The sequence below is a fragment of the Terrapene carolina genome, unplaced genomic scaffold, assembly GCF_002925995.2.
Source record: "Terrapene carolina triunguis isolate 2854851 unplaced genomic scaffold, T_m_triunguis-2.0 Scaffold35098, whole genome shotgun sequence".
Taxonomy (NCBI): Eukaryota; Metazoa; Chordata; order Testudines; family Emydidae; genus Terrapene; species Terrapene triunguis.
Window position 1 is genome coordinate 2,448,753 of NW_020699449.1, and position 27,590 is coordinate 2,476,342.

At 40.4% G+C, this 27,590-nt stretch overlaps 1 protein-coding gene across 2 annotated transcripts in view; it reads left to right on the forward strand.

Annotated features, from left to right (window-relative positions):
- Window positions 1-15,100, forward strand: part of LOC112114757 (uncharacterized protein KIAA2026) — an 83,158-nt gene extending 68,058 nt beyond the window's left edge. For both annotated transcript variants that reach the window (XM_026646517.1, XM_026646518.1), the window contains 3 exons: window positions 8,126-8,241; window positions 9,779-9,966; window positions 10,838-15,100. In XM_026646517.1, the coding sequence (XP_026502302.1) occupies window positions 8,126-8,241; window positions 9,779-9,966; window positions 10,838-14,496 (3,963 nt within the window). In that variant the 3' untranslated portion in view covers window positions 14,497-15,100. The remainder of the gene's footprint in view (window positions 1-8,125; window positions 8,242-9,778; window positions 9,967-10,837) is intronic.
- The last annotated feature ends 12,490 nt before the right edge of the window (window positions 15,101-27,590 follow it).

Genomic DNA, 27,590 nt, shown 5'->3' on the forward strand with positions numbered 1-27,590 from the left:
AATGACTTGTTTATACTGCTCTATATACTATACACTGAAATGTAAATACAATATTTATATTCCAATTGATTTATTTTGTAATTATATGGTAAAATGAGAAAGTAAGCAATTTTTCAGTGATAGTGTATTGTGACACTTTTTTGTATTTTGGTATTTGATTTTGTAAGCAAGTAGTTTTTAAGTGAGGTGAAACTTGGGGGTATGCAAGACAAATCAGATTCCTGAAAGGGATACAGGAGTATGGAAAGGATGAGAGCCATTGGTTTATAAAATTTACAGAGCTCATACTGAGACTAGAAAAAATGTCTGCTATTTTTGAATTACGCTTTCCCAAATTTTCTTTAAAAAATAAGATGCTATAAATTAACTAATGAAATGATAATTTATGTTTCCTTAAGGGAAAGTAGAACACTGCTGAATGGGCTGACCATATCTCTCTGATTAGGCTTATTGTAATAAAGACTAAACCACAAAATGAAGACATTATCAGCAGCTAGGAGTCTATTGCTAATTTGCTTTCATTTTGTGATGCCTCAGTATTTTGAAAACAGAAACAAGATTTCTTTATTTTCATTGATACTGTTTTTCAAGATCCATTTCTGAAAGAAAAGTGCTGATGTAATCGGTTGTATTTTGCATGATTCTGAAAGTGTATCAGCTTGTTTATCTTTCATGATAAAACATAATTGGCAGTAGTTGTTTAAGGGTTTAGTATAGCAAAGGTCTAATGCAACTGTTCTCAAACTGTGGGTTGGGACCCCAAAGTGGGTCGCGACCCTAATTTAATGGGGTTACCAGGGCTGGTGTTAGACTTGCTGGGACCTGAGGCTGAAGCCAAAGCCCGAGTCCCACCGCCCGGGGCCAAAGCCCGAGGGCTTCGGCATGGGGTGGTGGGGCTCAGGTTACAGGCCCCCTGACTAGGGTTGAAGCCTTAGGGCTCTCCCCCCCCAGCCCTGGGTGACGGGGCTTGGGTGTTGCCCTCCCTTACCCCACCCGCAGGGGGGATCAGGCTTTGACATCCCTCCCCCCCCGGCCTGGCGGGGCTCAGGCAGGCTCAGGCTTCGGTCCTCCCTCCTGGGGTCGTGTAGCAATTTTTGTTGTCAGAAGTGGGTCATGGTGCAATGAAGTTTGAGAACCCCTTGACGTATAGTGCTATCTTCACTGAGGAGAACACTGTTGAGGTTTGATAGTTCCAGATTGTCCAGCAATCGCTTTGTTGGTAGTTGTACTCTTCTCAGGATTCTGTTATGTGGAGAATGTTGTTGTAACTAACCAGGTAAAATTGGGATGTGCCACTGATGAGGAAAAGAATAGTTAACCATTAGGTGAGGATCTACAGAAGTTTTTTATTGTAGTCTGGCACATTTGCCTGCTAAGAGAATACATGAGTGCTAAGAGAAACAAATTATTACTCATTTTGTATTAGAAATTAAGTCTTATTTTCTGTTAAAGGAAGTACTGTTAATAGTAGACAGCCACTGAAAGGCTAGGCCTCATTTTTGGGAACAGCTTGGTTTTCTTGGCTCTCCCTGCACATCTTGAAGTCCCAACCAGATATTTTTAAAGAAACATATTGAGCTGAAGTCTGATAATTTCCCTGCCAGTTCCATAGCCACAGAAGAAATTCTTAACTATATAATTGATGCAGAGATGTGCAATGAGTTTTTTAGAAGTTCTACTTTCTGAATATGAAAGACAGTTCACAGATTTTCATTTGTTTCTACTCCTGTTCCTCAGATGACAACTAAAGCCACATATTTTATACATAATTTTTATTTGGAAATTATGTTGCAGAAGTTAAAATGCATGTCATTGACCTGCAGCCACTTTTGTTGTTAACTGAAATGGAAGCACCTGTGTTTTATATTTTAAATGCCCCCATAAGGTTAAATCCTGCATTTTTAGTCACTCAGAACACCTATTGAATCCAGTGGGATTGAGTAAGAATTGTTGTAGGATTTCTTCCATAACTAAGGTAAGAAGGCCATTCAAAACATTCTGAACTTAAAAGTTACCAATTTTTGTTTTTAGGTGTCTGATGTCCAAAGCAGCTGCAGTTCACCAGCTCCCTCTCCGTGTAACATCACTAGAACACGCTAGACTGGTGATGTCACACATTCCACCGAACCCCGCTGCAGAATGGAGCAGGCCTATAAGGGTAAGGTAAGTTTTCTCCTTCCACCACCACCCTTTTTGACCACAATATTGCATGGTTTTATAAGATTCCTAATATTCTTTATTTTATGTCCTGTAGGATATAAAATAAGAATTTTTAAAAATCTTATAAAACTGCATAATATTGTGGTTGTGTGTGTGTGTTTAAAAAATAAAAGTTTAGTCCTTACCCCCTGTATACATATCCTGGCTCCAGTCTGCTTTGGGGTTCCATGATGAGTATGCCATTATCAGACTAGTGTATGCTGGGGCATCACGGAGAGCGGAGTCAGCATTCCATGGCTGCTCTGGATGTCGGAAACCTAATTTTTTTTAAAAAAGGTAAGTTTTAAGTTCAGAATTTGTTGACTGTCTCTCTAACCTTCGTCATATGGGAATATTCAGCACATAATTCTAAATGATATTTTCCTTTGGTTAAATTTAGTTATAAGCCACCAATAAAGAGCACATTTTACACCTTTCTTTATACAAATTCTTGATCATTTGTTCAAAAGTCCAAATGTCATAACGTCTTGCTACCAGAACAAAAATACAAATTTTTTGCCACTGCCTATAAATAGGAGTCACATTGGGGAGAAAAGCAGTGGTATTGGTACTCTCTTCCAGCTCTGCCCCAGTTTAAAGCTCTGCCTACAACCCCAAAGTTGCTGGATATTTGTTTAATCAGTAGAGAAATAGTTAAGAATGTTGATTGTAAAGTGTTATAATCATGGTCTGCAGAAAGCTCAAGGAAACAAATTGTAAGAGGTCCCATTTCTCTTAAGAACAAATGTTGGACCTCTGCTCAAAAAGTGTTTGGGGGAAAGGATCCTTACCCCTCCAGTACAGTGGCTTGATGTGGAGCATATCCACTTCCACTAATACAACCCACAGGATTTGGTAATGTTGAAACCCATATACATATCCCCCTCACTGAGGGAAGGAGTTGTGCATGGAATCATAAAGTGACAGATTTATTAGTCACTTCATGAAACCACTTCTGTAGAGTTCCCTGTGCAGCCAAACCCTCTTTCTTTGTGCAGTTGAATCATCATTGTTCCACTGCATTTGGCCCTTTCTGTGCCCAAGGAAGAAAAGCAGCATTTGGTTGTAACAGCCATTTTTCATTCCATTTGTCTGTAGATTCGACACTGAATCCAGTCCCATTCAGAACATTGTCTTTGAGACAATAGGGACTAGAAATAATTATTTTTAAATGAAGGCTTAATTTCTGTAGAAACTAGTGGGCCACCAAGGAATTGCTTATATAAGCGTAATACCATGAGCTGACCCAATCCGATCCCTGCCTTTAACTGTGAATTAGTTTTCTCTGTAATAAAGAATACAAGGCTATATATTTTATCATAGATGTGAAATAGAGTCCTGGTTATTTTGCACTTGTGTAGGAAGTAAAATACTGGGTTTTGTAATATACCTCAGAAAACATATTTTCTATTTTCATTGTTTTTGACTAGTTTTATGTATGAAGTATGCTAGCAGATCATTTATTCCACAAAGGGTCTTCTCACAAATTGCACTCTGTCCTGAAAGCTACATTGAACTGCACTGATAAAAAACCTGGTCCAGTAAAACAAATGGCCTTGCACCTTTTTTTCTTATCGACTGTGCTTTGAACATATGTGAGGAAAGAGTACTCTGCACATTCTGTTCTACTCATCGTTATGCATTAATACCAGTGGGTTTATCTCCAACAGCTATACTCCAGGATCCTGAGAAAAATGAACAGTTGGGATTCAAGAAGATAATTAGATTTCAAATAAGCCGTGATATTTTGTATCAGTCGCACAGAAATGATTGGGAAAACAAACAGAATGTGGAGTTGTCCAGAGATTTTAATCTGGATGACATGAATTTTCTTAAGAAATTGAATTTAGAATTTCTCATCTTGTTTTTTAAATTAGAGGAATGTGACCTCTACACATCTGATGTTCCCTCCTCAGGTGATTTTAATCTAATAAAAGCTCATAGTCCATTCTTACACTAAAGCCTATGCTTGTGCCAATTTGGTCAGCACATTATACAACTTTTTACTTTAAAGTTTATTCAGTGGCCCAATACACCTAATATAAGTTCTGCTTTCCCTGCCCAAATCAGAATATCAGTCATCTCTAGAGGTAAAAGAGTCTCAGAAAAATCCGTTTATTCCTTCAGTCTTTGTTCCACCCAAGCTACATTTCACATATTAATCCATCATCTTTATCTTCCTTTTATTTGTCTTAATTTGTGCTGAATTCAAGACATGTACAGTATCTCAATGTCCTGAAATCAGTCTCATTCTATTTAATTATTTTAATGTTTTGTTTTAGTGTTACCCATTTTATGTATTCCAATAGTAATATATAATATACAAATGCATTTATGTCTGTAATTCTCTATGTGGAATTTTAAATATACTCTTTAAAATGAAATAAATCTGCTCAAACTAATTGTTTTCTACTGTAAATAGTTCTATTGGCTACTCACACGAGTAATCAGTATCAGGATTCTAATTAGGCTATATTGCACTAATATAACTTTTTATTATAGTATCCATTGACAGTTTTTTACTTCAATATATAATATGTGCAGTGTGACCAACTTACACATGGGGGAATTAAAACACATAATTTCCTGACTTCTCTGTGTGTTAAATCTTAATCATAACTTGGCATTAATGTATAGCTTTTCATTCAAGTACCTTGTTTTTTGTAGTTTTAATTAAAGAATAAGCAATGAGTAGTCATTCATTCTGCTGTATAAAATGCAAATGATTGCACATCATAGTAAAAACAGTGGACTGTTTTCAAACCAGCTAGCAACTTGAATGATCATGCTGTGGACTGGGGGAAGTCTCCTGGGGATGGGTGGAAAGGAATCCTTCCAACAAGCCATGGAGACTACTGCAGACTCTTGAAGGGCTGTAACTTCAGGCCCTAATCCAACTCTTCTTGCAGCCACCTGACCCAAAATTCCATGCATTCTGGGGTACAGGAGCAGAGCTCTGCAGCAAACTAAGGGTGCAGATCAAATATGGAGATGAGTTCCCACCAACTCCTCTCCCTGTTTTTGCAACAGAACCATGCCGTCTTTTCCTGTCTCAGTATCATCTATGGCAAGAGCGAATCTAGGATTTGGCCCATTGAGTCCAGTTCATTCCTCTAGTACACTGAACTTAGTGGGGTGGCAAAAGTATGAGGACAGAGTCTGGATATCCAGACTCATTTTTATGACTATCTCAATAATTAAGCTCCTGTGGCGTGCGTGTGTATCTCTCTCTCTCTCTCTCTCTATTATATATAGGTACACACGCACACACACGCACGCCACAGGAGCTTAATTGAGATATATATATATATATATATATATAGACACACACATACAAAGCAGGACATATATGCTTATATATAAAGTGCCCTGTAAATTGATAGTGTTATATTACTAATTTTTTTTAATAATCACAATTGATGCCCATTTAAATAACTAGTAAGGAAAACAATGTACTATACATGCACGTTACTCTGTTTAACATGCATTCTCTATGGAGGATTATACAAACTAAGATTCAGTTTGGAAAGTAAAACCATTTTTGAGTTATCTGAGTGGAAAAAATTAAGGCTGTTGATTAATCTCCATTAACTCGCGATTAACTCAAAAAATTAATCACAATTAATTGCAGTTTTAATCGCACTGTTAAACAATAGAATACCAATTGAAATTTATTAAATATTTTGGATGTTTTTCTACATTTTCATATATATTGTATTCTGTGTTGTAATTGAAATTAAAGTGTATATTTTTTATTATAAATATTTGCACTGTAAAAATGATAAACAAAAGAAATAGTATTTTTCAGTTCACCTTATACAAGTACTGTAGTGCAATTGCTTTGTCGTGAAAGTGCAATTTACAAATGTAGGTTTTTGTTGTTGTTACATAACTGCACTCAAAAACAAAACAATGTAAAACTTCAGAGCCTACAAGTCTACTCAGTCCTACTACTTGTTTAGCCAATTACTAAGACAAATAAGTTTGTTTACATTTATGGGAGATAATGTGGCCCTCTTCTTATTTAAAATGTCACCAGAAAGTGAGAACAGGTATTTGCATGGCACTTTTGTTGCTGGCATTGCAAGGTAAATACGTGCCAGATATGCTAAACATTCGTATGCCCCTTCATGCTTCGGCCACCATTCCAGAGGACATGCTTCCTTGATGACGCTCGTTAAAAAAATTATGTGTTAATTAAATTTGTGACTGAATTCCTTGGGAGAGAACTGTATGTTCCCTGCTCTGTTTTACCCACATTCTGCCATATATTTCATGTTATAGCAGTCTCGGATGATGACCCAGTATATGTTGTTCGTTTTAAGAACACTTTCACTGCAGATTTGACAAAATGCAAATAAGGTACCAATGTGAGATTTCTAAAGATAGCTACAGCACTCGATGCAAGGTTTTAAGAATCTGAAGTGCCTTCCAAAGTCTGAGAGGGACGAGGTGTGGCTCATGCTTTCAGAAGTCTTAAAAGTGCAAAACTCCGATGCTGAAACTCCAGAACCCGAACCAAAATCAACCTTCTGCTGGTGGCATCTGACTCAGATAATGAAAATGAACATGCGTCAGTCCGCACTGCTTTGGATTGTTATCGAGCTGAACCCATCATCAGCATGGACATATGTCCCCTGAAATGGTGGTTGAAGCATGAAGGCTCATACCAATCTTTGGCGCATCTGGCACTTAAATATTTTGCGACGTCGTCTACAACAATGCTATGCGAACGCCTGTTCTCACTTTCAGGTGACGTTGTAAACAAGAAGCGGGCAGTATTATCTCTTGAAAATGTAAACAAACTTGTTTGTCTGAGCGATTGGCTGAACAAGAAGTAGGGCTGAGTGGACTTGCAGGCTCTAAAATTTTACATTGTTTTATTTTTGAATGCAGTTTTTTTGTACATGATTCTACATTTGTAAGTTCAACTTTCATGATAAAGAGATTGCACTATAGTACTTGTATTAGGTGAATTGAAAAATACGATTTCTTTTGTTTTTTTACAGTGCAAATACTTGTAATCAAAATTAAATATAAAGTGAGCACTGTACATTTTGTATTCTGTATTGTAATTGAAATCAGTATATTTGAAAATGTAGAAAACATCCAAAAATATTTAAATAAATGGTATGCTATTGTTTAACAGTGAGATTAATCCTGATTAATGTTTTTAATTGCACGATTAATCATGATTAATATTTTTAATTGCTTGTGACAGCCCTAGAAAAAATCTGTCACAAAAAGAAAGCGCTCCTCCTTCTATTTTCTGATAACTCAGATATAGCCCAGGTATAGAACTTTCCCAAGAAACTCACCTTTGGATAAAATACAATTGTAAGACACTTCAGCCCCAAAAGTAATTTTCTGGGAAGTTTATAATCTGAAAAATTATAAGATATCTTTTCTTTTTGTAAAGTGTCTATATAAATCTGATAATTCATATAATATGTACCTTTAATTAAAAATAGTGTTTAGTTTGCTGTAATACAATTTTAGGCCATAATCTTGTAAACATTTACACATGAAACTTTACACATTTGAGTAGTCCCTTTGAGCTCAATAGGACTATCTCACATGTTTAAAGTTACTCATAGAAGTAAAGTTAAGCACATGTCTAAACGTTTGCAGGATTGGACCTTAGTCCCAGTTTTCAGCACCCTGAAAAGGTAAACATTTCAGTAAGAGACCTTTATGAGGATTTTGTTTCTGGGTTTGTTTTCAATAAAAGTATTCTGAATAAGATTAGAGTTTGCCTTACTAAAGCTGAGACTGGACTGCATTGATAAAGTCAAATGTAATACATTTAGTTTTGTATTTTCTTTTTTATATGTTGCACGGAAGTACACTGACACTGGTGTCAGACTAATATATTTATTAGATGCAGCTATAATGCAATAATAAAGAAATGTTTTTATGTTTGCAGGGAAGATGGTACCATCGGAAACAAGCAGTAAAGGAATTGCATTGTACATTGGTACGACTGCTAAATGAATTGTTACCATGGGAACCAAAACTAATGAAGGCTTTTCAGAGAAACAGGTAAATGAGAGACCCTTTGGAACAATGTCCGAGAGATGAACAAAACACAAAAGTTACATTTTTTAAAGTAATAATTGATGTTAAAATCCTGGTGACAACAATCCTTCAAGGCTATGTGTGAGGTATAGACAGTATTTTAGTTTAAAGAGCTATATGTTTTTATGTTATGCAGGGAGTGCTAACAACTCCATAGATATGATTGAGCAGAGCTTTTTGTCTAAGAAATGATTTTTCAAAATGCCCTAAAATCTCCATGCATACTCAGATTGTTTTTAGAATTACTATGCCAAGCCAATGCCCAGAGTAGAGTTAATTATGGAAATTTGGATTCCTTCGGTCCCATGGGTCCTGAGATACAACACCTTTAACTGAATAAAATTTTCCTGTTTTTACAAATTTTTTGCACCCACTTGTGGTTCAAACTTTGGCACTGATTTGCACAAAACTGAGATTACCTGATTGGACTGACCTCAGCTGGTGTCAGATTTGACCTCAACTGCAGACCAGCACCAAGCTCCACATCAAGGGAGCTGTATTTAAAATGTTGTTAATAGGTCTTTCTAGCTCTGTATATTACACTTGACCACTTTACCTGTTCTAGACAAATCTCCAAAGACTTGCTAGTTGTTAACACCTTGTACTAAGGATTCCCTCTCAGTCATCATCTTCAGTTACCAATATCTTATCCTTCTGGTTCACTTTGATATATTCCAACAAACTGTAGAACTTCTCAGAGCAGAAGTGCAGAACAGAGGACAAAGAGTGCCTGGTAGTGTGTGAATGCTAGGACAAATGTGGAATTCTGGTGGGCGCTGAGAATATGTAAAATTGTATTAAAATGGAGTGAAGCACTCTTATGGTCCCATCTTCTTTGGGATATTCCTCTAGTGGAATATCAGGCACTGGAGGTAAATAGTAACTGATGTAGCAACCCTGAGACGAGACATTTTAAAAATTCTTTCAGGCATTCTTAGATTTTTAGAGCCAAGAGGAAACATTATGATCATCTAATTGGATCTAGTATATAACACAGACCAAAAGCAGAGATCCCTGATTTCTCTAGCTGGAGCTGTACCTCAACTCAGATGTCAAGGTGAGCTCGGGGAACTTGCTGCAACTGATTCCTGAACCAATACAGCTGCACCTAAAACAATGAGGGTCTCTGAGAGTGTATGAAGAGGAATGACGGCATAGAATAGTGTTGGATACAACACAAAAAATGGCAGATACTGTTAGCAATAGGTCAGAGTTGATTTGGTCCCAGTAACTATTGCCAGCTCCAGGGGGACAGAATTTTGGTTGTGGCAAGAGGGGAGACGTTACCGTAGCTCCGTATTTCCTGGTTTTCAGAGGGTTAAGTTTAGTCACTGTGGTCAGTTGGGAAGGGCACAAGCCTGTGCTAGGGAATCTTAACTATGTCAATGAAGTTTTTGGGCAGTAAGTATAGGTACAAGTATGAACAGTTAAGTATTTTCTTAATAAAATATTTTAAAATAGGTTGCAGAAGTTAGTCATTATGTCTGACATTCTGTTCAAGGTCTCGACTGAAGAAGGACTATGATGATTTCAAAAGACAGCCAGACCATGATAAATTTACCAGAGAACTATGGAGTAATGAAGAAGGTGAAGTTGATAATGGAAAAGAATCTTTCAATGCAGTAGCCAGTAAATCTTCAGAAGCTGCAGAGCATCTGGAGATCCTGCAAAAAGATCACTCAGAGTTTGGTAAGCACTTAGCTGGGATTTAGTGACGATGTGGATGTGCTACAAGGCCTACAGTTTTCCTGTGTTTGGTGGTGTGGTTTTTTGTTTGTTGTAGCTGTGTATTACATGTTATTTTTACTATAGTGAATTATATTGGTCTAGATTCTGTGCTGACCTCCTTGGAAGCATAGCTGAGAGAAAGGATGGGCAAAGGTGGCTTTGTGCTACTTTTGTGCCCTCTGGATTCTGGCCTGTGGTGGGTGGCTGAAATGGTACCCAACGTGAATTAGAGCTTAGAACTGACAGCATCTGCTACAGGACTGTCTATGGATAGTTCGATACTGCAAATTCCTGTTGCCCTCAGTGTACCCTCCTACTCCTGATCAATCCCTAGTATTTTTCTGTGCTCTTTTAATAGTTGGGATGAATTGGGATGAAAGGCAGTGAAGCCATAACTATCTATTGGTTTTGTATAAAAACTTCTGGATTTCTTTTTTTAATTCCTGAATTTTCTTTAAATTAAAGTATTGTAACATCAAATCCTGGAAACTATGCTGTCACTTAGAATGCAAAGGTTGTAGTTTGATGAATTCATAAATACAAATTTGGGACTTAATGATTTTTTAAATGAAATTCTGTGCCTGCTCAATTGGATTTTAAATGTAAATTGGCTGGAGCCTAAGTTATTATGATTATTTTTAAATTGTTTAAGCACGTAGGTAATGAGATTAGTACTGTCATCCCATCAGAAACTATTCTTGACATGACAGCATGCTTATAAACTACTGCATTGCTTTTAGCTAAACACTAATAAACTATCATATAGCTGTGTCAGTTGCAAACATTCAGCTTGTGATATATTTACAATTACTTGTTTTAATTCTTTCTGCAGATGAAATGAAACTGCTAGAAATGGATTTTCCTGCAGGAAGGAGCAGGCTACTGAAGAAAGAATTGACTTCTAAAGAAATACAGAAGACACTGCCCAAATCTATTAAACGTCAGTCCAAGCAAAATAGTTACCTGGATGATAGCACAAAAGACCTTTCACCAAGGAAGAAAGCTAAATTAAGCACAAATGAGGCTACAGTCCAGATTGCAGAAAGTGAGACGCACACTAACAGTTGTTTGAGTGAACTGAAACAAAGCGAGCTATCACCTCTAGAATCATTTGCCCTGACAGATTCTGCAACGTCAGTATGTAGCTTTCTGAAAGAGACCAAACCCATTCAGGCTTTGCTTGCTAAGAATATTGGGAACAAAGTGACCTTAACAAATCAGCTGACAACCCCTATGGGTATGGACATATTTGCTTCTGAAAAGGCAGTTATGTCACCTGTGGAGTCATCCCCACTAAAGCCAGCATTGCCCTGCGAGACCAATTCAAATAGTCCTTTACAAATGGTATACAAAATGCCAAGTGGACGTTGTGTACCAATAGATGTCCATAACAGCTCAGTGAAGATTCAAATGCAGCCTGTGATTGACCCTAAAACAGGAGAAAAAGTCATGCAGCAAGTTCTTATTTTACCCCAAAATTTTCTCATACAACACAAAGAAGGAAAAGCCGTGGCAAAGCTGCACTGTACATCTTTTCCACAGGCAGCACATGTTAATGATTCTTTAGCACCTGTTCTTGTAAATCCAACTGTAAATGCTACCACTCAACTGTCTTGTACAGTTTTTAACAAGAGTGTTACACATGTGTCACAAGTGACTAATCCAGTGAACAGACCACAACCTTTGTCCTCTGTAACTGCAACAAGTAACTTACAAGCATCAGCAATTAAAATGAGCCAAAGTGAAGCTGGCAAAATGAAGACTTCAGTTTCACCTGCCACATTCTCTGTACCTTTACCTTCATCCACTGTTTCCACATTAGGTAAGCCTTTGGCATCAGCAACAACACTAAGTGGATCTGCAAATACTATTTGTTCCATTCACAATGTAGCACCACAGCAGACTAGTGACTCCTGTGAAGCTAAACAGGAGCTTAAAACGGTGTGTATAAGAGAATCGCAGTCCATTCTTGTCACAACACGAGGGGGGAACACTGGAATTGTTAAAGTACAGACAAACCCAGACCAGATTTCACCTAATACTTTATCTCCAAATTCAGTTTTCACTTACGCACCTCAGCTTCAGGCATTTTTGGTTCCAAAATCCACTACGTTGTCAACCTCTACTTTTTCATCTGTGGTGACAGCCGCATCTAGTCTCCCACTGTTTGGTCAGTCTTTTGTTTCTGGGTTTGCTCCCTCAACAACATCTTCTGTTACCATTCCAGCCATTCCTGCAGGCTTAAACCAGATAATAGGGAAAAATCTCAAATTTCCATTAGGGCAGCTTCCCACTAGTGGCAGTTTGGATCAAGTAATAGAGAAAACTCAAGAAGTATCATCTCCTCCTTTCTTGTCCTCCATTTCATCAACTAGCACTTTGGTGCCAGCAACTCCAAACAGTACTGTTAATGTAGTTAGCATTTCTTCAGGAAATATTGAACAAAGGAGCACAGGCATTACCCAGACTCCTTCAACACAGCAACAAGTTGATATTAAAACCAAAAAATATCCTGTTACACAAGCTGAGACTGCTACAGCAACAAATGGAGATGTGATCCGTGGTACTCCGATTCAAAAACTTATGTTGGTCACAAATCCACCTATTCTTTCTCCTTGTGGAGCTACGGGAGTAAATATAATACCTGCTCCAACATCCACTGGTGTTACTGCCCAAAAATTAGTTTTCATTAATACTCCAATTCCCAGTAGCCCATCAAACACCAGTCTAGTTGCAGAATCATTCAAACAGGCCCTGCCTTCCTCCATAGGCAAAACATACGTTAACACCCCAGAACAACCTCAGTTACTTCTAATTCCATCTACAATGAGGGCACCAGTAAAAGTAAGTTCATCACCTACTGTGTCTCAAGTAAAAGATGTTAAAATTGGACTAAACATAGGTCAAGCCATTGTAAATACCACAGGTAATGCACAGCATGTTCCACCGATTAACATATTGAAGTCTGCAGCCCCCAAAGGAACAGATGACATAAACAGCAAGGGTTTTATTTTGCCTTTGTCAACAAGTGGTAGTTTGGTTCCAGGATGTTCAGGTTTTGTGAGTCAAAGTATTACATCTGTTAATGAATCTATAGGTGTTGCAACAAAAGCAGCAAAAGCTTTTACAGTAACAACAGCAAATGCATGTTTAGATTCTGTTTCAGTGACACCAAGTGGGACTTCTATTGGCACGCGACCCTCTGTTTTGGTTAGTGGAAATGACACTTCTTCAAGAATAAGGCCAGTTTTAACTAATCGACTATGTACATCAAATATTGGAAATACTATGGCCATATCAACTGTGAAAACAGGACATCTTGCGTCATCTGTTCTTATTTCAACTACACAACCAAGAGTATCTTCTCAAAGTGTATCATCTGCTTTACAGTTTCCAGTTACCTTGCCTGGATCTGTGGCAGCCTCCACTAAAGTCATTCAAACCGTTCCTCGCTTGACAGCAGTTCCAGCTGCTGCACAGTGTCTGCCCCTTCCAAAAGGACAGCCCCCCACACTGGTAAAATTTCAGTCACCAGGAATTTCAGCTGCAGTGCCAACTAATGCAAACTTTCCCAAACCTCAAAATGTATTGCCATCTGCTTCACCAAATACAGGTAAAATAATTAGTTTTTCCAACTTTGCTTCTCTCCCATGCCAGCAGATACCTCCTAGTTTAGCAAAACCAGCTCATGCTTACTCTTGTGCTCCAGGTGCCTCTGTCATTCAGACTGCTGCCGCTTCACCGACTGTAACTAGCCAGGCAATGGGTCAGTTGAATGAAACTTGTATTCAACAGAAAATAGTTATTAACACCTGTACGCCTTTGGCACCTGGAACTCACATCATGATTAATGGCACTCGATTTATTGTTCCACCGCAAGGCCTTGGAGCAGGCAGCCATGTTCTTCTCATCTCTGCTAATCCAAAACATGGGCCTCCTCTACTTCTTAACAATGGCCAAGGGGCTCGAGGTGTACCATTTGTTAATCATATTCCCCAGAACATCACACTAGCACCAAGTAATTCATTAAGTTGGCAGACATCAAAACATCCTCTGAAAAGCTCTACAAAAATTGTGAACTCTCTTGGGACAGCAAACACTCTGCCTATCGTACATGCAACACCACAGATAGTAAACACTGCTGCTAAATCATGCGCTCCACCCTCTACAACAACACTGTCTGTGTCTTCAGTGATAAAACCTCCAGTTAATGTTTTAGCTAAAACTTCTTTGGTTCCTGCCATAAATGCTGGTAACTCTCAGTTACCAAGTAGCACTTCAGTATTTCACTTGGATACATCTATCAAGAAACTGTTGGTCAGCCCAGAAGGAGCCATTTTGAATGCTATAAATACTCCAGCATCAAAGGTGGTTTCTTCTCTGTCTTCATCCCTGTCACCAGTTGCAGTGTCCAAAAGCATAAATGCTACTAGTGTCTTCCCTGCTTTTCAGTCATCTGGCCTAGGTAAATCTGACAAAGCCGCCTCCTGAATTTGGAGTGAGCGAGCCAATTTCACATGTTTGGGGCATTCTTTGGACTTTGGAAATCATTATAACTGTTGAACATTTTTTACACTGTTTGAAACATACTTTAAATAGTTGATTTCTTTAAACTACTTTGTATTAGATTGCGGCTGTTTTCAGTTTCCTTGTGGGAGATGTGAGAGAATCTGTTTGATTTCCCTCTAAGCTAAGCTTTCAAAGGGTTATTGAATAAAATGGTCAAAATGACCAACTTGTTAATATAAAATGTTAAAAGTGTAAAATTTGATTTTAGTTTAAAGGAATCTAGCATTTTGCACATTTACATTGACATGTTTCATTTTACGATTTGAACCATTAGGCGGCATGTTTATAACAGTATGTGTCTTTTTTTATTTTTGTCAAATCTTATTTTTGTTTGATTTGTTTCTGTAAAAAATATATTTATGCATTGTAAAAATCCAGTCCATGGTGTAAAATTGTACATATTCCTGATCCTTAACAATCTGTACTAAACTATATGTACAAAGAACTATGCTGTCTTATTTATGTTTTGTTTACATAATGTATAGTTTTTTAAGTATTTTAGTAATTTTGGACCAGTGTACTGTTAAGCAACAATGCAGAAGAATCTGCATGTAATAAATCAAGTTGCTGTACTGCTTTGTTTTGACAATATTTTAAGACTGTATCTATTGCATCGTGGGAGATTGAATTTATACATGCACCTCTTTCCAGTGTGCATGCATTAATACAGAAAAATCTTGTAGTGTGGAACTTTGCCAAAAAGAATTATTTAAGCCACAAAGCTTTGAGCTGTGATTTGCATTACATATATGATTTCAATAATTAGGAACAGGTTTCCTGTTTACAGATTTCATATTTCAAAGAAACTCTCATTATTAAGGCTGAGAGTCTTTCACGGAGGTCATAGAAGTCACTGATTCTGTGACTTTCCAGGATCTCCATGACTTCCGCAGCTGGTGTGGCTGACCCCAGGGCTGCCCGAGCAGCTGGAGTGGCCCTGGGACCAGCGGCACCAGCCGCTACTCTGGCAGCCCCAGGCAACTGGTCCTGGGTGCTGCCCCAGAGCAGTGGTCCAGGAGGAGCACCGCCGCCCTCGCCCGGAGCAGCAGTGGCAGTGGCAGGGCTCCAGGCTGCCCCCTGCCTGGAGGTGCAGAGGCGATGGCGGGGCCCTAGGCCACCCCCACCCGGAGGAGCAGTGGCGGGGCCCCGGGCCACCCCCCACCCAGGGGAGCAGCAGTGGCGGGGCCACTGGCTGCCCCGCCCCAGGATCAGCAGCCCAGCAGGGGCCTGCCCCCCCCCCCCCCAGGAGCAGCAACGACGGCTGGAGCATCGCCCACCCCACCCCCAGCAGCTCCCTCCTCCCCAGCATATTTAGCACCTGTGACCTATCTGTGACTTTTACTAAAAATACGCATGACTAAATCATAGTCTTACTCATTATGAAGTGATTTTTGACCTTTTGCTTTCTGTCTTTGATGTTGCGGAAGAAATCATTTTCATTACTTTCAAAATGGTGTTTCTGTCAAATCTTTTCTTTCATGTGTTTATGATGAACTATTTTTTTCCTGTTTCCTATAGCAGATTCATATTTTTTTGTATGTATATGAATATTTATCAGTATGCTGGACGGGGGGGAACCCAACAACACATAAATGTAACTTTTACTAATGTAATTTTGATATAGGCTTCCACATGTTTAGTTATTTGGACATACAAATATATGACCATCTAGTATCCACAGTCTTTGCTGAGATAACATCTGCTGCCATCAAATGAAGTTCTGCACAAGGAACATGGACAGAATATAACTCTCATGGATTTTTGTTTCTGCTTGGGCTGGGGCTCCACCGATCCAGATCCAGTGGACTGCTTCTCCTTCCCATGTATCGCCATATAGCCATCCAGTCACAATCAAGAATACTCAGTGAGTTCCTGTGTCACTTCCATTAGATCAGTTTTTTCCTCTTCTTCTGAAAATAACGGGCATGGGTACAGTAAAGCTCTTCAAGCAAGGTTGTGGCAACTGCTCTAGTAAACAGAAGAAGGAGCTCCAGCTGTGGATCAGGGATGATCAATTCATCAGGTGATGCCTTCTGTGCCTCCTGTTGCCTGGACCCCTTCATGCTCCTGGAGAAGAGGTCTCTTGAGTGCTCCAGCTCTGGGCAGACACGTAAGCCTCCACGAGATGCCCTTCTGATAACAAGGTGCCAGGTATGATTGCATTAGGGAAGCCTTTTCCTTCTTCTCACTTTGGACTCCTCTTTAATCTGTTTCTTGAAATTGACCTTCAGATCAGAAAAGAAGTCCCCTCTCCCAAATTCAACGTGCTTTTCTGCCTTTCTCCCTAGCATTGTGTGGATCTCATTCCAATGCATTTGGCTTCTTTTACCATCATCTTCCCTCAAAATTTTTTAGCAAACACAAGCTGGTTCACCACAATTCCTAGGACTCCCTCCTTCCTTCTGATCAAAGATGCCACTGGCTGAACGAGAGCTATATAAAATACATATTTCTTGATATGCTAATCACCATATTTATTTAGATAGCTAAATCCCAGAAGGTCAGCCCTTCTTTTTTCATTTACCCAGGGTCCTTTCCATTTCCATTCAAAAGGGAAATATGCTGACCAGACAGGCAATTTGCTTTTGGGGTCTTTCAAATCCTGCTTTAAGCTGTTTGTATAACTTGGGGATGTCTGTTTGGGGGAGGACGGTGGGGGACCCAAAGCCTACCAGAAAAGTACATGTTTGGCTCTACTATGAAAAGTGACTGTAAAAATGTCATATTACCTACACAGTAGATCTGCTTCATCTTTGTATTCAGTTATATCTGCTGACATGGATGAGTGAAACACACTTTTACTGCTTTTTTACACCCATTAGCCTTGCCGTTATCACACCTATTCCTTCTTTTGCAAAGAATGCAGGTGGACTCTTAAGATCCCAGGCTGAGTCTGTAAACTGAGCATATTGGATTAAGAAATTGAGTGATAATAAACAGGGAAACCCCTTATGCCATTTTTAAGATTAATTTTTCAGAGCAGAACCACTGTAAAACCATTCAGGCAATCATACAGGAATCCTGGGGAAAGTTTCACATTAGACCCTGCCTAAGCCGTCGTCAGTCTAAATTTGGCTGGAACTGTTCTAAATTTTACAGTCCTGTCCTGGGTGTTTGTGGCAACTAGGCTTTAATCTAGTGCCCATTGAAGGGAGTGGAAAGACTCTTCTTAACATTAGTGAGAGTTTGATTAGGCCTTTATCAAACAGGGAAGGAGTGTTTGTCCATAAACTCTCACCTGTAGAAGGGGAGTTACTTTAGAATATGTTAAAAGTTGAATTTTCACCATCTATGAGATTCTCTCAGCATGATGCTGAATACCCTCACGTATTTCTCTTAAACCCCTAAGAAATATCTCAGCTCCTGTAACGATGCTGGTTCTGGCGGGACCCAATGGAGAGCGCCAATTCAGGACAAATCGCTTAAAGCAGGGCAGTTACAGCCCTAGGCTGGGGTTTTTCCACCTCTAAGGCAAACCAAAGCAGACAGACAAAGAGGACTTTGGTCTCACCCCACTGGCTAACCACAAGTCACACAAGCAATTCCCTTAGACACTCCAGGTTCCCGTATCACCAGCAGTGCCACTTGTTATGGGCACAAATGGGTATGAAAACCAATACCCCGTTAAAAGAAAAAAGGTTCTCCTGATCCCAAAGGATCAAGCCCTAGACCCAGGTCAATATACAAATCAGATCTTACCCACAAATGACGCTGTTGCCAATCCTTTAGAATCTAAAGGTTTATTCATAAAAGGAAAAAGATATAGATGAGAGCTAGAATTGGTTAAATGGAATCAATTACATACAGTAATGACAAAGTTCTTGGTTCAGGCTTGTAGCAGTGATGAAATAAATTGCAGGTTCAAAATCAAATCTCTGGAATACATCCCCAGCTGGGATGGGTCATCAGTCCTTTGTTCAGAGCTTCAGTTTGTAGCAAAGTTCCTCCAGAAGTATGAAACAGGATTGAAGACGAGATGGAGGAGAGGCATCAGCCTTTTATAGTCTTTTCCAGGTGTAAGAACACCTCTTTGTCCTTACTGTGGAAAATTACAGCAAAATGGAGTCTGGAGTCACATGGGCCAGTCCCTGCATACTTTGCTGAGTTGCAAGGCGTATTTGCCTTCTCTCAATGGGTCAGTTGTATAGCTGATGGTCCTTAATGGGCCATCAAGCAGGCTAGGCAGAGCTAACACCAAATTGACTGGGATGTTTCCCAGAAGCATAGCACAAGTTTGAAATACAGACAGTATAGAGCCAATATTCATAACTTCAACTACAAAATTGATACACACATATAGACAGCATAATCATAACCAGCAAACCATAACCTTGTCTTAGACACTTCATTTGACCCCCTTTATGCAAGATTTGGTGCTACTACAGGACCTTGGTTGCAACAATGATCTATATGGGCCCAGATTATATCAATAATGTCACAGCTCATCACTGTTAAACTGCTCTTCTGCGAGGCATTTGTACAGCCAGGGGAGTGGGAAGCTTCAAGCTCTATCCTGCAGCCGCCTCAGCCTGGTTTTTCATCAAGTTAAGGCTCAAACTTGTTTCTCAGTTTCTTCCCCAGATGGTTTTCCCTCTTTCTACTTGCCCCAAGAATTCTCTCTACGTAATTTGTCTAGCACCTTGAAATGCGAAATTAAAGCACCATCTCAATCCTGCAATAAAGAGGACTCTATATCTATCTAAAAGAAGTCTGGAAAGTAGGAATTTGGATCAATGGTTTATCATTTTTTTTACTCCCAAGAAAGGCTTATTAACCTCATAAGACTTCCAAGTTCATTGAGTAAGACGTTGCATTAAGGAAGTTTACCGTTCCTGGAGAAAGAGGCCCTGCCTTCAGTGAAGTCTTAGGGTATGTCTACACTATGAAATTAGGTTGAATTTATAGAAGTCGGTTGCTTAGAAATTGTTTTTATAAGGTCGATTGTGTGTGTCCCCACACAAAATGCTGTAAGTGCATTAAGTTGGTGAACTGCGTCCATAGTACTGAGGCTAGTGTCAACTTCCGGAGCGTTGCACTGTGGTAGCTATCCCACAGTTCCCCCAGTCTCTGCCGCCCATTGGAATTCTGGGTTGAGATCCCAATGCCTGATGGGGCAAAAACAGTGTTGCGGGTGATTCTAGGTACATGTCATCAGGCCCCACCCTCCCTCCCTCCCTGCCGTGAAAGCAATGGCAGACAATCCTTTCATGCCTTTTTTCAGCTCAGATGCCATAGCACTGGGATCATGGAGCCCGCTCAGATCACCGCGGCAATTATGAGCACTTTAAACACCACGCGCATTATCCTGGAGTATATGCAGGACCAGAACCTGCCAAGGCAAAACCAGGCGAGGAGGCGACGGCAGCGTGGCGACAAGAGTGATGAGGAAATAGACATGGACATAGACCTCTCACAAAGTACGGGCCCCAGCAATGTGCAAATCATGGTGTTAATGGGGCAGGTTCATGCCGTGGAACGCCAATTCTGGGCCAGGGAAACAAGCACAGTCTGGTGGGACCGCATAGTGTTGCAGGTGTGGGACGATTCCCAGTGGCTGCGAAACTTTCGCATGCGTAAGGGCACTTACGTAGCCCCCACCTTCTTCCCCCCAGAAGAGTATTCAGTCTCTTCCTCCCCTTCCGATCCTCCCCGGGAGTTACCCTCCCATGCATTCACCTCACTCCCATTCATATGAGCCTTACTGGTTTGACAGGGAATCCAGGAGTTGCCCTTATAAACATAGGCCCCTGGGATCTTACGGGGAAAATTTACCAGGGTATTCATCCCCATAGCCCTCAGCCCCTTACTCCTGTTATATACATTCTTGGTCTTACTGGGCCCTTTGGGGTATGCAGCCAGCTAGGAAACCTTCCTCTACTTGCTTAACCACCCTCGAGTTAGATCTCTCTCCCCTGCAAAATATCATAGGCCTACTCAAGAGGGCCAGTTGGTTCAGTCCCATAGCTTGTACCTGCAAGAACAGGATAGTGATGAAGAACACCTGCAGGAAGCTGAAGAGTGACTGATTCCAGCAGAAATATCCTCTTCTGCCCAGAAAAGGCAATAGTTCCTTCCACTCCAAGCCAGCCAGATGATTTTAAAATCTTCCAAGACCTTTTACAAGACATGACAGACATCTTGGATTCTCCTGGGGAGATAGTCCAAGAAACATCCCACAAGTTACAAATTGTTCTTCAAGGAGTGTCCCAGTGGATGCTCCACTTTAGTGAATCTGCAGCCCTATGCTTGTAATCGGAGAATTTCAGTAGCAGTGCCTGGTTTGGTCGCACATGCACTGTCCCTGTCTCGCGCTGTCTCTGGCAGTTACATAGTGCTGTGCGATCAGTGCCCCCCCTCATTTCCTTCTCTACCACCCTTGGCTTGAGACGGTGCAATCAGCAGTGCCTCTGAGCTTTATCTTTAGTCAAAGTTTTAACTTTGGAGTACTAGTTTTAGAACCCAGTTAGTTAGTTAGTTAGTTAGTTAGTTAGTTAATAGTTAACTACCCTATCTCTTCCCTGTTTGTTTTCTTTTCTGCAAAATTTTTTTCTTCTTCTCTTAGGAAGTTGTTTCAGTTATTAGTAACTTAGTGTAATATAGTTACCCTCCCACACAGGAGAACCCCTATTCTAAGGGGCATGCCCAGCTCCCTGGGTTTCAAACGCTGCCCCACTTGCCAGTTGTCAATCCTGGTTTCTGATGGGCATTTGCTGTGTGTCTGTTGCCTTGTGAGACATACATCCCACAGAGGTACTATCAAAAGTGGAAGAAAGCGCTGATATCAACAGTAATATGAATACATTGTTTGCAGTTGCTAAATTTTTATGGAAAAATTTCGTCCTGCAGTATGTGGGAGTTTCAGTGATACATAGCAGATGCAACAACTGCAAAAGTAATACTGTGTGACCTGTATGTCTTTTTTAGGTGGTGCATTGGTGGTCATAGTGACTTCAGCACCGGGAAGTATGACAGGGTAAACAAGAATTTTATCGTCACAGGGTCTAATGAAACTGCCACCTTGCACTGTTCAGTGGAGTTTCTTCATAGTTCTTCTAAGGAGACTGATACTAAAATTATCTTGCATGCTATCAATGCCACAGAGAGAGATGCTCCTAAACTCTGGATTTTTGCACAAGACACAGATGTTCAGGTTCTCTCTGTGAGATGCTACCCAAGACTTCTGCAAGATTCTGTTTTTGTTCCTGCTGCTGGGGAACAGAATTGCTATATATTCCTCAGAAATGTGTCACTATCACTTGGACCACTAAAAGCCACCATTCTGCCATGTTTCCACAGATTTTCAGGATGTAACACTACTGGAAGGTTGGCTGGAAAGGTCATATTATCTTACTTGAAGGCATTTGATTCAGCCTCCGAAGACTGTCTCCTCACTCTGAAGGGGCTTAGAATGAATGTGACCGTCACTGATGAGGTCATCAATGCACAGGAGGCATTCGTATGCTGAGGTTACCATTTGCAGACCACTATTACGGCACTTGCAGAGCTATGTTGATGGATGTTTTCCAAGAACAGACAAGCAGCGAAAAATTGCCACCAACAAGGGATGCATTTATACCTGTTATCAAGAGGGCAAATTATGAATGGCTCTAGGGTGAGCAAGCACATCCAAAAGTATCCTTCCCTAGTGGGCATGGATCGGTCTTGGACGATGGACTGATTACACCAGTTACGTGTGAAATATCATGCACTCCTGAATCAGTCCTTCAGCTAATGAAATGCTCTTGTGCAAAGACCAGATGCTCACCAATCAGCAAATGTTTGGCCAGCAGCCTATCTTGTATGATGTATGACTCTAGCATGGACGAGGATCAATGTGACATGTCTAACAATGGTGCCCTAGGCAGAGATGACACTGATGATGACTTTGATGAATAAATGTTTTCAGTCTTATATGTCAAGGCTAATTTCCTTAGGATTACCAAAAACCTATGGTTTTTTTTAATGTAAGCAGTACATCTCTGTGTTAAAACATAATTTAAAATTTGATTTTGAAACATTTTCTCAAATACATAACAAATCTAGAACAATAATGTAGATATTTTGGTACCATTGTGTTCATGGGAGACAGCTTTCGAAAGATAACCAATTCAACTGATTTCTGAGTAAATTACCATATCAAAATTTCCACCAACCACAGGACTAGGAGTTGTGAGGGGAAGTGTCGCCCTTCCCCTCACACACACCATGCCACTGAGGGTGACACAATTGAAATTGATTCTGTCGATTTTTACAAATAAAATGATAGCTCCCTTACTTTTCTATCATTCACTTGACACAGAATGAGATTTCACTACATTTTGCTCCCAGACTATAAGGTGATGGATTCCTCATTCCAAGGTCAGGACTACTGATATACGCCTATTCCTCAATTTCATTGATCCCCAGAGTGCTTTGCAAGATCAGACAGAATGCAGCAAAGCTGATCCTTATAGCCAGCATGGCAAAGGCAGTTTTGGTATCCAGACCACCTGATCCTGTTAACGTCCCAGCCCAAAACTTCACCACCTGAGCCTGTCAATCTCCCAGCCCAAAATTTTACTTTAGCTTCTGGATCTAATATCACAAAACAGGGGGGAAATCCTGCATTTGGATCTGAGTTCTCTTCATCTGTCATTCATAGGTGGATAGTAGTTCTGAAGAGCTATCAGTCAACAGTAGCACTGCCAACAACATATTTCAGCTACAGCCTAAACATTTATGAAAAATGTTTGGCCCTTTGTAAACATTTTCTGAAATATTTGTACATGTGAGTTTTTGTTAGAAAACAACATCTCTGTAATGAGAAAGTATTATTTTAGGGATCTGAATTTCCCATTTTGCATTTACTGCATCCTTTACTTCTGCCACTATGCTTTCAAGGTTTCCAACCCGTTTCCCAATTTTTTCTTTCTGCTCCCTGCCTGCTTGTCTGGACCTGATCCTTTTTTCCTCGCTGCATCATTCATTCCATGAGCACAGGCTTTGTTTCGCTACCAATTTAGCAAGGAGGGTGGGCTTCTCAACTAACCCCCACCGCCCCGGTCCTTTTCCTTAACAATATCACTCACAAGGGTCACCCGAATCATTCCCCGTGAGGCTTACCACCTGGACAGAATGCATTGCCAATTGGCATTTTAACTGTTCAATTTTTCTCTAGCTGTTAGGTACACATCTCTTCCCTTTCCCCCCAACTCCTCTTATTGCCCGGTCCTGCTATGACCGGGGTAGACCCACCTGCAACCCTTTTTTTCTTTTTCTACTCACGAACACGCTGCCCAGGCTGGCCAGGCCCGGGGATAGGAAAGACAAAGGGAGAGAGAGATGGGCGGGAGGTTATCCTGTGCACAGGTTGAATAGAGGTACACTGCAAAAATCTCCAACTTGCTTCCGCTCTTGGGTTTTTCTCCGCCCTGGGGTTTCTTGGGGTGTCCCTTTCTGAGATCTTTGCTCAGTATTCCAGTCCAGGCCAGCTGCCTGTGGCTTCTTCAGCGTCCCCAAACCACACCGGCTCCAGGGTCGCACTGGGCGGCCAACCTTTGCAAATGTAATCTCAGTCCTGTAACTTGTGTTGCCTTTGGTTTGCCTCTGTCTATATTTTTTCAGCCAGCTGGGGCTGAAAGCAATTTTTGTTTTGTTTTGTTTTTTGTTTTTTTTCTCTGTACTTGGCGTGGTCTATGTTAATTCTTGACCTTGAACGCAGAGCAGCTTTCTCTTTATCTCTGGGCCAAGCTGAATTTTCAAATTAATCCGTTCCTTTCCCCAGTAGAGAAATTGCTCCCACTGTGTATCAGAGGCTTTTGGTAATGCAAGGTTTCCTCTGAGGTATGTGAGTTTAGCTAAATCAAAGGTACCTTCTAGTGGGAATTGTTTAGATGGGTTATCACGCGTGTAACAGTTCCAATCTCTAAATACCTGCAGGTCCTTAGCCCATAGTGCACATACATATAATACGCAGGGGTGCCCTTTGGCGTTGAGGGGGAATTCTTAGACTGTCCCCCACCCATTTTCCAATTGCACACACCGAGTGAGGTGCCCTGTCTGCTAGTGGCTCATAAACTAGGGAATCTTGGGGTGGGGGGGGGCACCCTGTCCACTAGGTTAGTGGCTTATAAGCTAGAAAGGATTTCCCCTCACACTCCGGGAAATGCCCTGTCCACTCAGCAGCTCATGAGCTAAAAAAATTCTCACTCTCTCACTTCCCGGGAAAGGGTCCACTGGGGTCAGTGGCTAATAAATAAGGAAAAATTCCTATCCACTGGGTCACAAGATTCGGCTGACCCCCCAAGACAAACCATTGGTATCTTCCTTCTGTGAAACCACAGGAGATAGAATGCTCTGAGAAAATGAAACCTTAACTCATTGTTTATTTCCAGGTCTTTATATACATACTGTAGCTGAAGAATAGTTGCAGTTGGAAGGTGTGAATATCATGTCCTGTTGATTGCTCCAAGTCGCTGACAATAGTGAAAAATTGAGACTAATTCATAAAACAGGATGAGCAATTAGTATAGTAACACGTGCTAGAGAGGTACCCACATGGATGTTTATGATTTACAATGTGGTCAGAAGGAGGTTATGCAGAGAAGTCCCATTATATATTTTTTACCAATTGTGTCCCTGGGATGAAAGAATTCAAATAATTTAAAAAAAATCAAATTCAGTGTTCACCATTTTTGCTGGTTCCTTCTCTTTTAACATTTGCCTTCTACTCGGCTTGGGCAGGGAAATTCTTCTAGTTTGTTTAATTCTCTTCACTGGCTGTGGTCACGTTTCACTTCCTGATTCTCAAGCCCTAGCACAGACTTTTGTGCTGGAGTTTCCATCATGGCAGGGAAATGTGTTTTAATTCAAGAAGAAAACACTGAAATTAAAAAAGAAAAATCATATGAAGAAACCATGAAAAAAAATTTGTGCATATTAATTTGGTTAGAGTCTCCCAAGTCTTCCTGCACTTTTATAAGAAATTTGAGATTTTAGCTTAAAAATTTTGAAAGACAATCTGCAAAGCAGAGAAAGCAGACTTACCAGAGGTGGATGAAGCACACCGACTGATTTTTGGATCTGTTTTCGATTCTTAACCATGGAGGAAATTCATATCCCACCTGTCAAAAAACACAGAAAGCGAGATACATACATTTTTCCTGTGGTGGTTTCTTTTCACAATTTTAGTGTCTTTTTTCTTTATGTTCATCCCTATACATTTATACAAGGCACCCAGTTCACTGTTCCACCGTTTTTGTTTTGGGGAGGATTTTTCTCCGTTCTACTAGACACTGTAATGTTTATTGTCCTGCTGTACGAGGAGATTTCAGCAAATCAGTAAAGTGCCTTAAACCACTATTGCTTATTGCTAAAAACAGCCAAGTCAGCAGGCCATAAAGTAGGCATGCAACAGCCTTAGCTTGACGAAGGCAGGAGGGGAGGGGGATTTGGGTGCCACAGAAAGGGCAGCTTGACCCCGTGTCCTTCCTGGTAAGAATTGTGTTGAAGTTGCTGATACATGCATTTTAAAAGAGCAGGATGTGCCCTCAGGAATGTCTATCAGGACCTCAAGGCTGCAAACTCTGGGAAAAACCCACATCTGGTTAATCAATAATCAGAAGAAAACCTCTTGCTTGACCATTGAAACTGCTTGCTTAACAAATTTTCTTTAAGGGACATGTCATTGTGTTACTAATGTATCAAATAAGGGGAGAAGTTTGACTTTTCAGGACTCTTCAGGACGGGACTCTCCCTCTGGATGCATCTTGTGTTCCCCACCGGCAGACGGGCTGCCGCTTAGCTTTAAGTGAAAGCTAAGCTTAGCTTTAAGTGAAAGCACTCTTGTGTTGTCCTGGTTGTGCCAGCCATCTATCGGGCGGACGGCTGTGTCTCCCCTGATTGATTTATTTCCTGACACCACCTCACACAGAGTAAAAGTTACCAAGAGCTTTGGGTTGAAAGAACTCCGGGTAACACTGCCACCATCATAAAAACTGTTTCACAAAGCTAGAGGTTTTCTAAAATGTCAAACGCTGTTGGGCTGTCCAGTCCATAAATACCTTTTAGAAAATAACAGATCTTCAAACTAGGTCTAAATAATTATCTTCTATATTTCCCTTACTCCTACTGTTCATCTAACAATTATGGCACCACAATAAAATTCATGGCCTATTTCCCACATCATTTCTCCTCTTTTTCCTCTCTCTTGGTCTGTGTCAAGCTTGCCTGTGCTTTTCCTTTTATGGACTGCTTCATCTCCCTGTTAGACCAAAACTGTGCTAGATAACCAGGAAGGGCCATCAACTAAACCCCTTTAATCCTAATTTCCCTTGAGGGGCTTTCCAACCTTGGGGAACGTTTTGGCTAAAAGACAAGCTCATCTTGGCCTATATTCGTCTGAACTTCTGACAACGTGGCAACCCTTCAGCACAACTCCTTTCACAAAAGAACAATTTCATATCTAGCGGGGTGATTGTTTTCAGTTACTTGACTCTGTATTCATGCCGGCGATGGTCAAATGCACAGATATTTACAGCATGTATGCAACTGACATTTGCAAAATAATAAAATGTTAAACTATCTTCTATGTTGAAATATTATGACTTTCAAAAAGATATACTCAATATACAAGTCAGAATGCATCAATTCTCCCCAGGTATAAATCCGTGTGGTATAAATCTGCTCCTTGAACATCTGTCAGATACTTCTTTGTATAATGTGTGAGGAAATGTAAGTGCACTGATAGGACACACAGGATCACAACACAGACTGATGTACAAGCAGAAGGACATAAATAGACAAGGCAGAGGTGCTATAGTTGTTACCTAAACACAAAATCTTACACTAGGTGAAGAACCTCCACAGACTATGGCAAAGATGATTCCAAGTCACAGGAACGATGTTTTTCATGCTCATACTCACAGAGTAAAACATACTCTTCAGTCTAGATTTGTTTTCATTTCAGGTCAAGGAAAAACATCAAAGAAAGGGCTTAACCCTGAGAGGCACTAACCGCTTCCTGCAAGGTACTGATC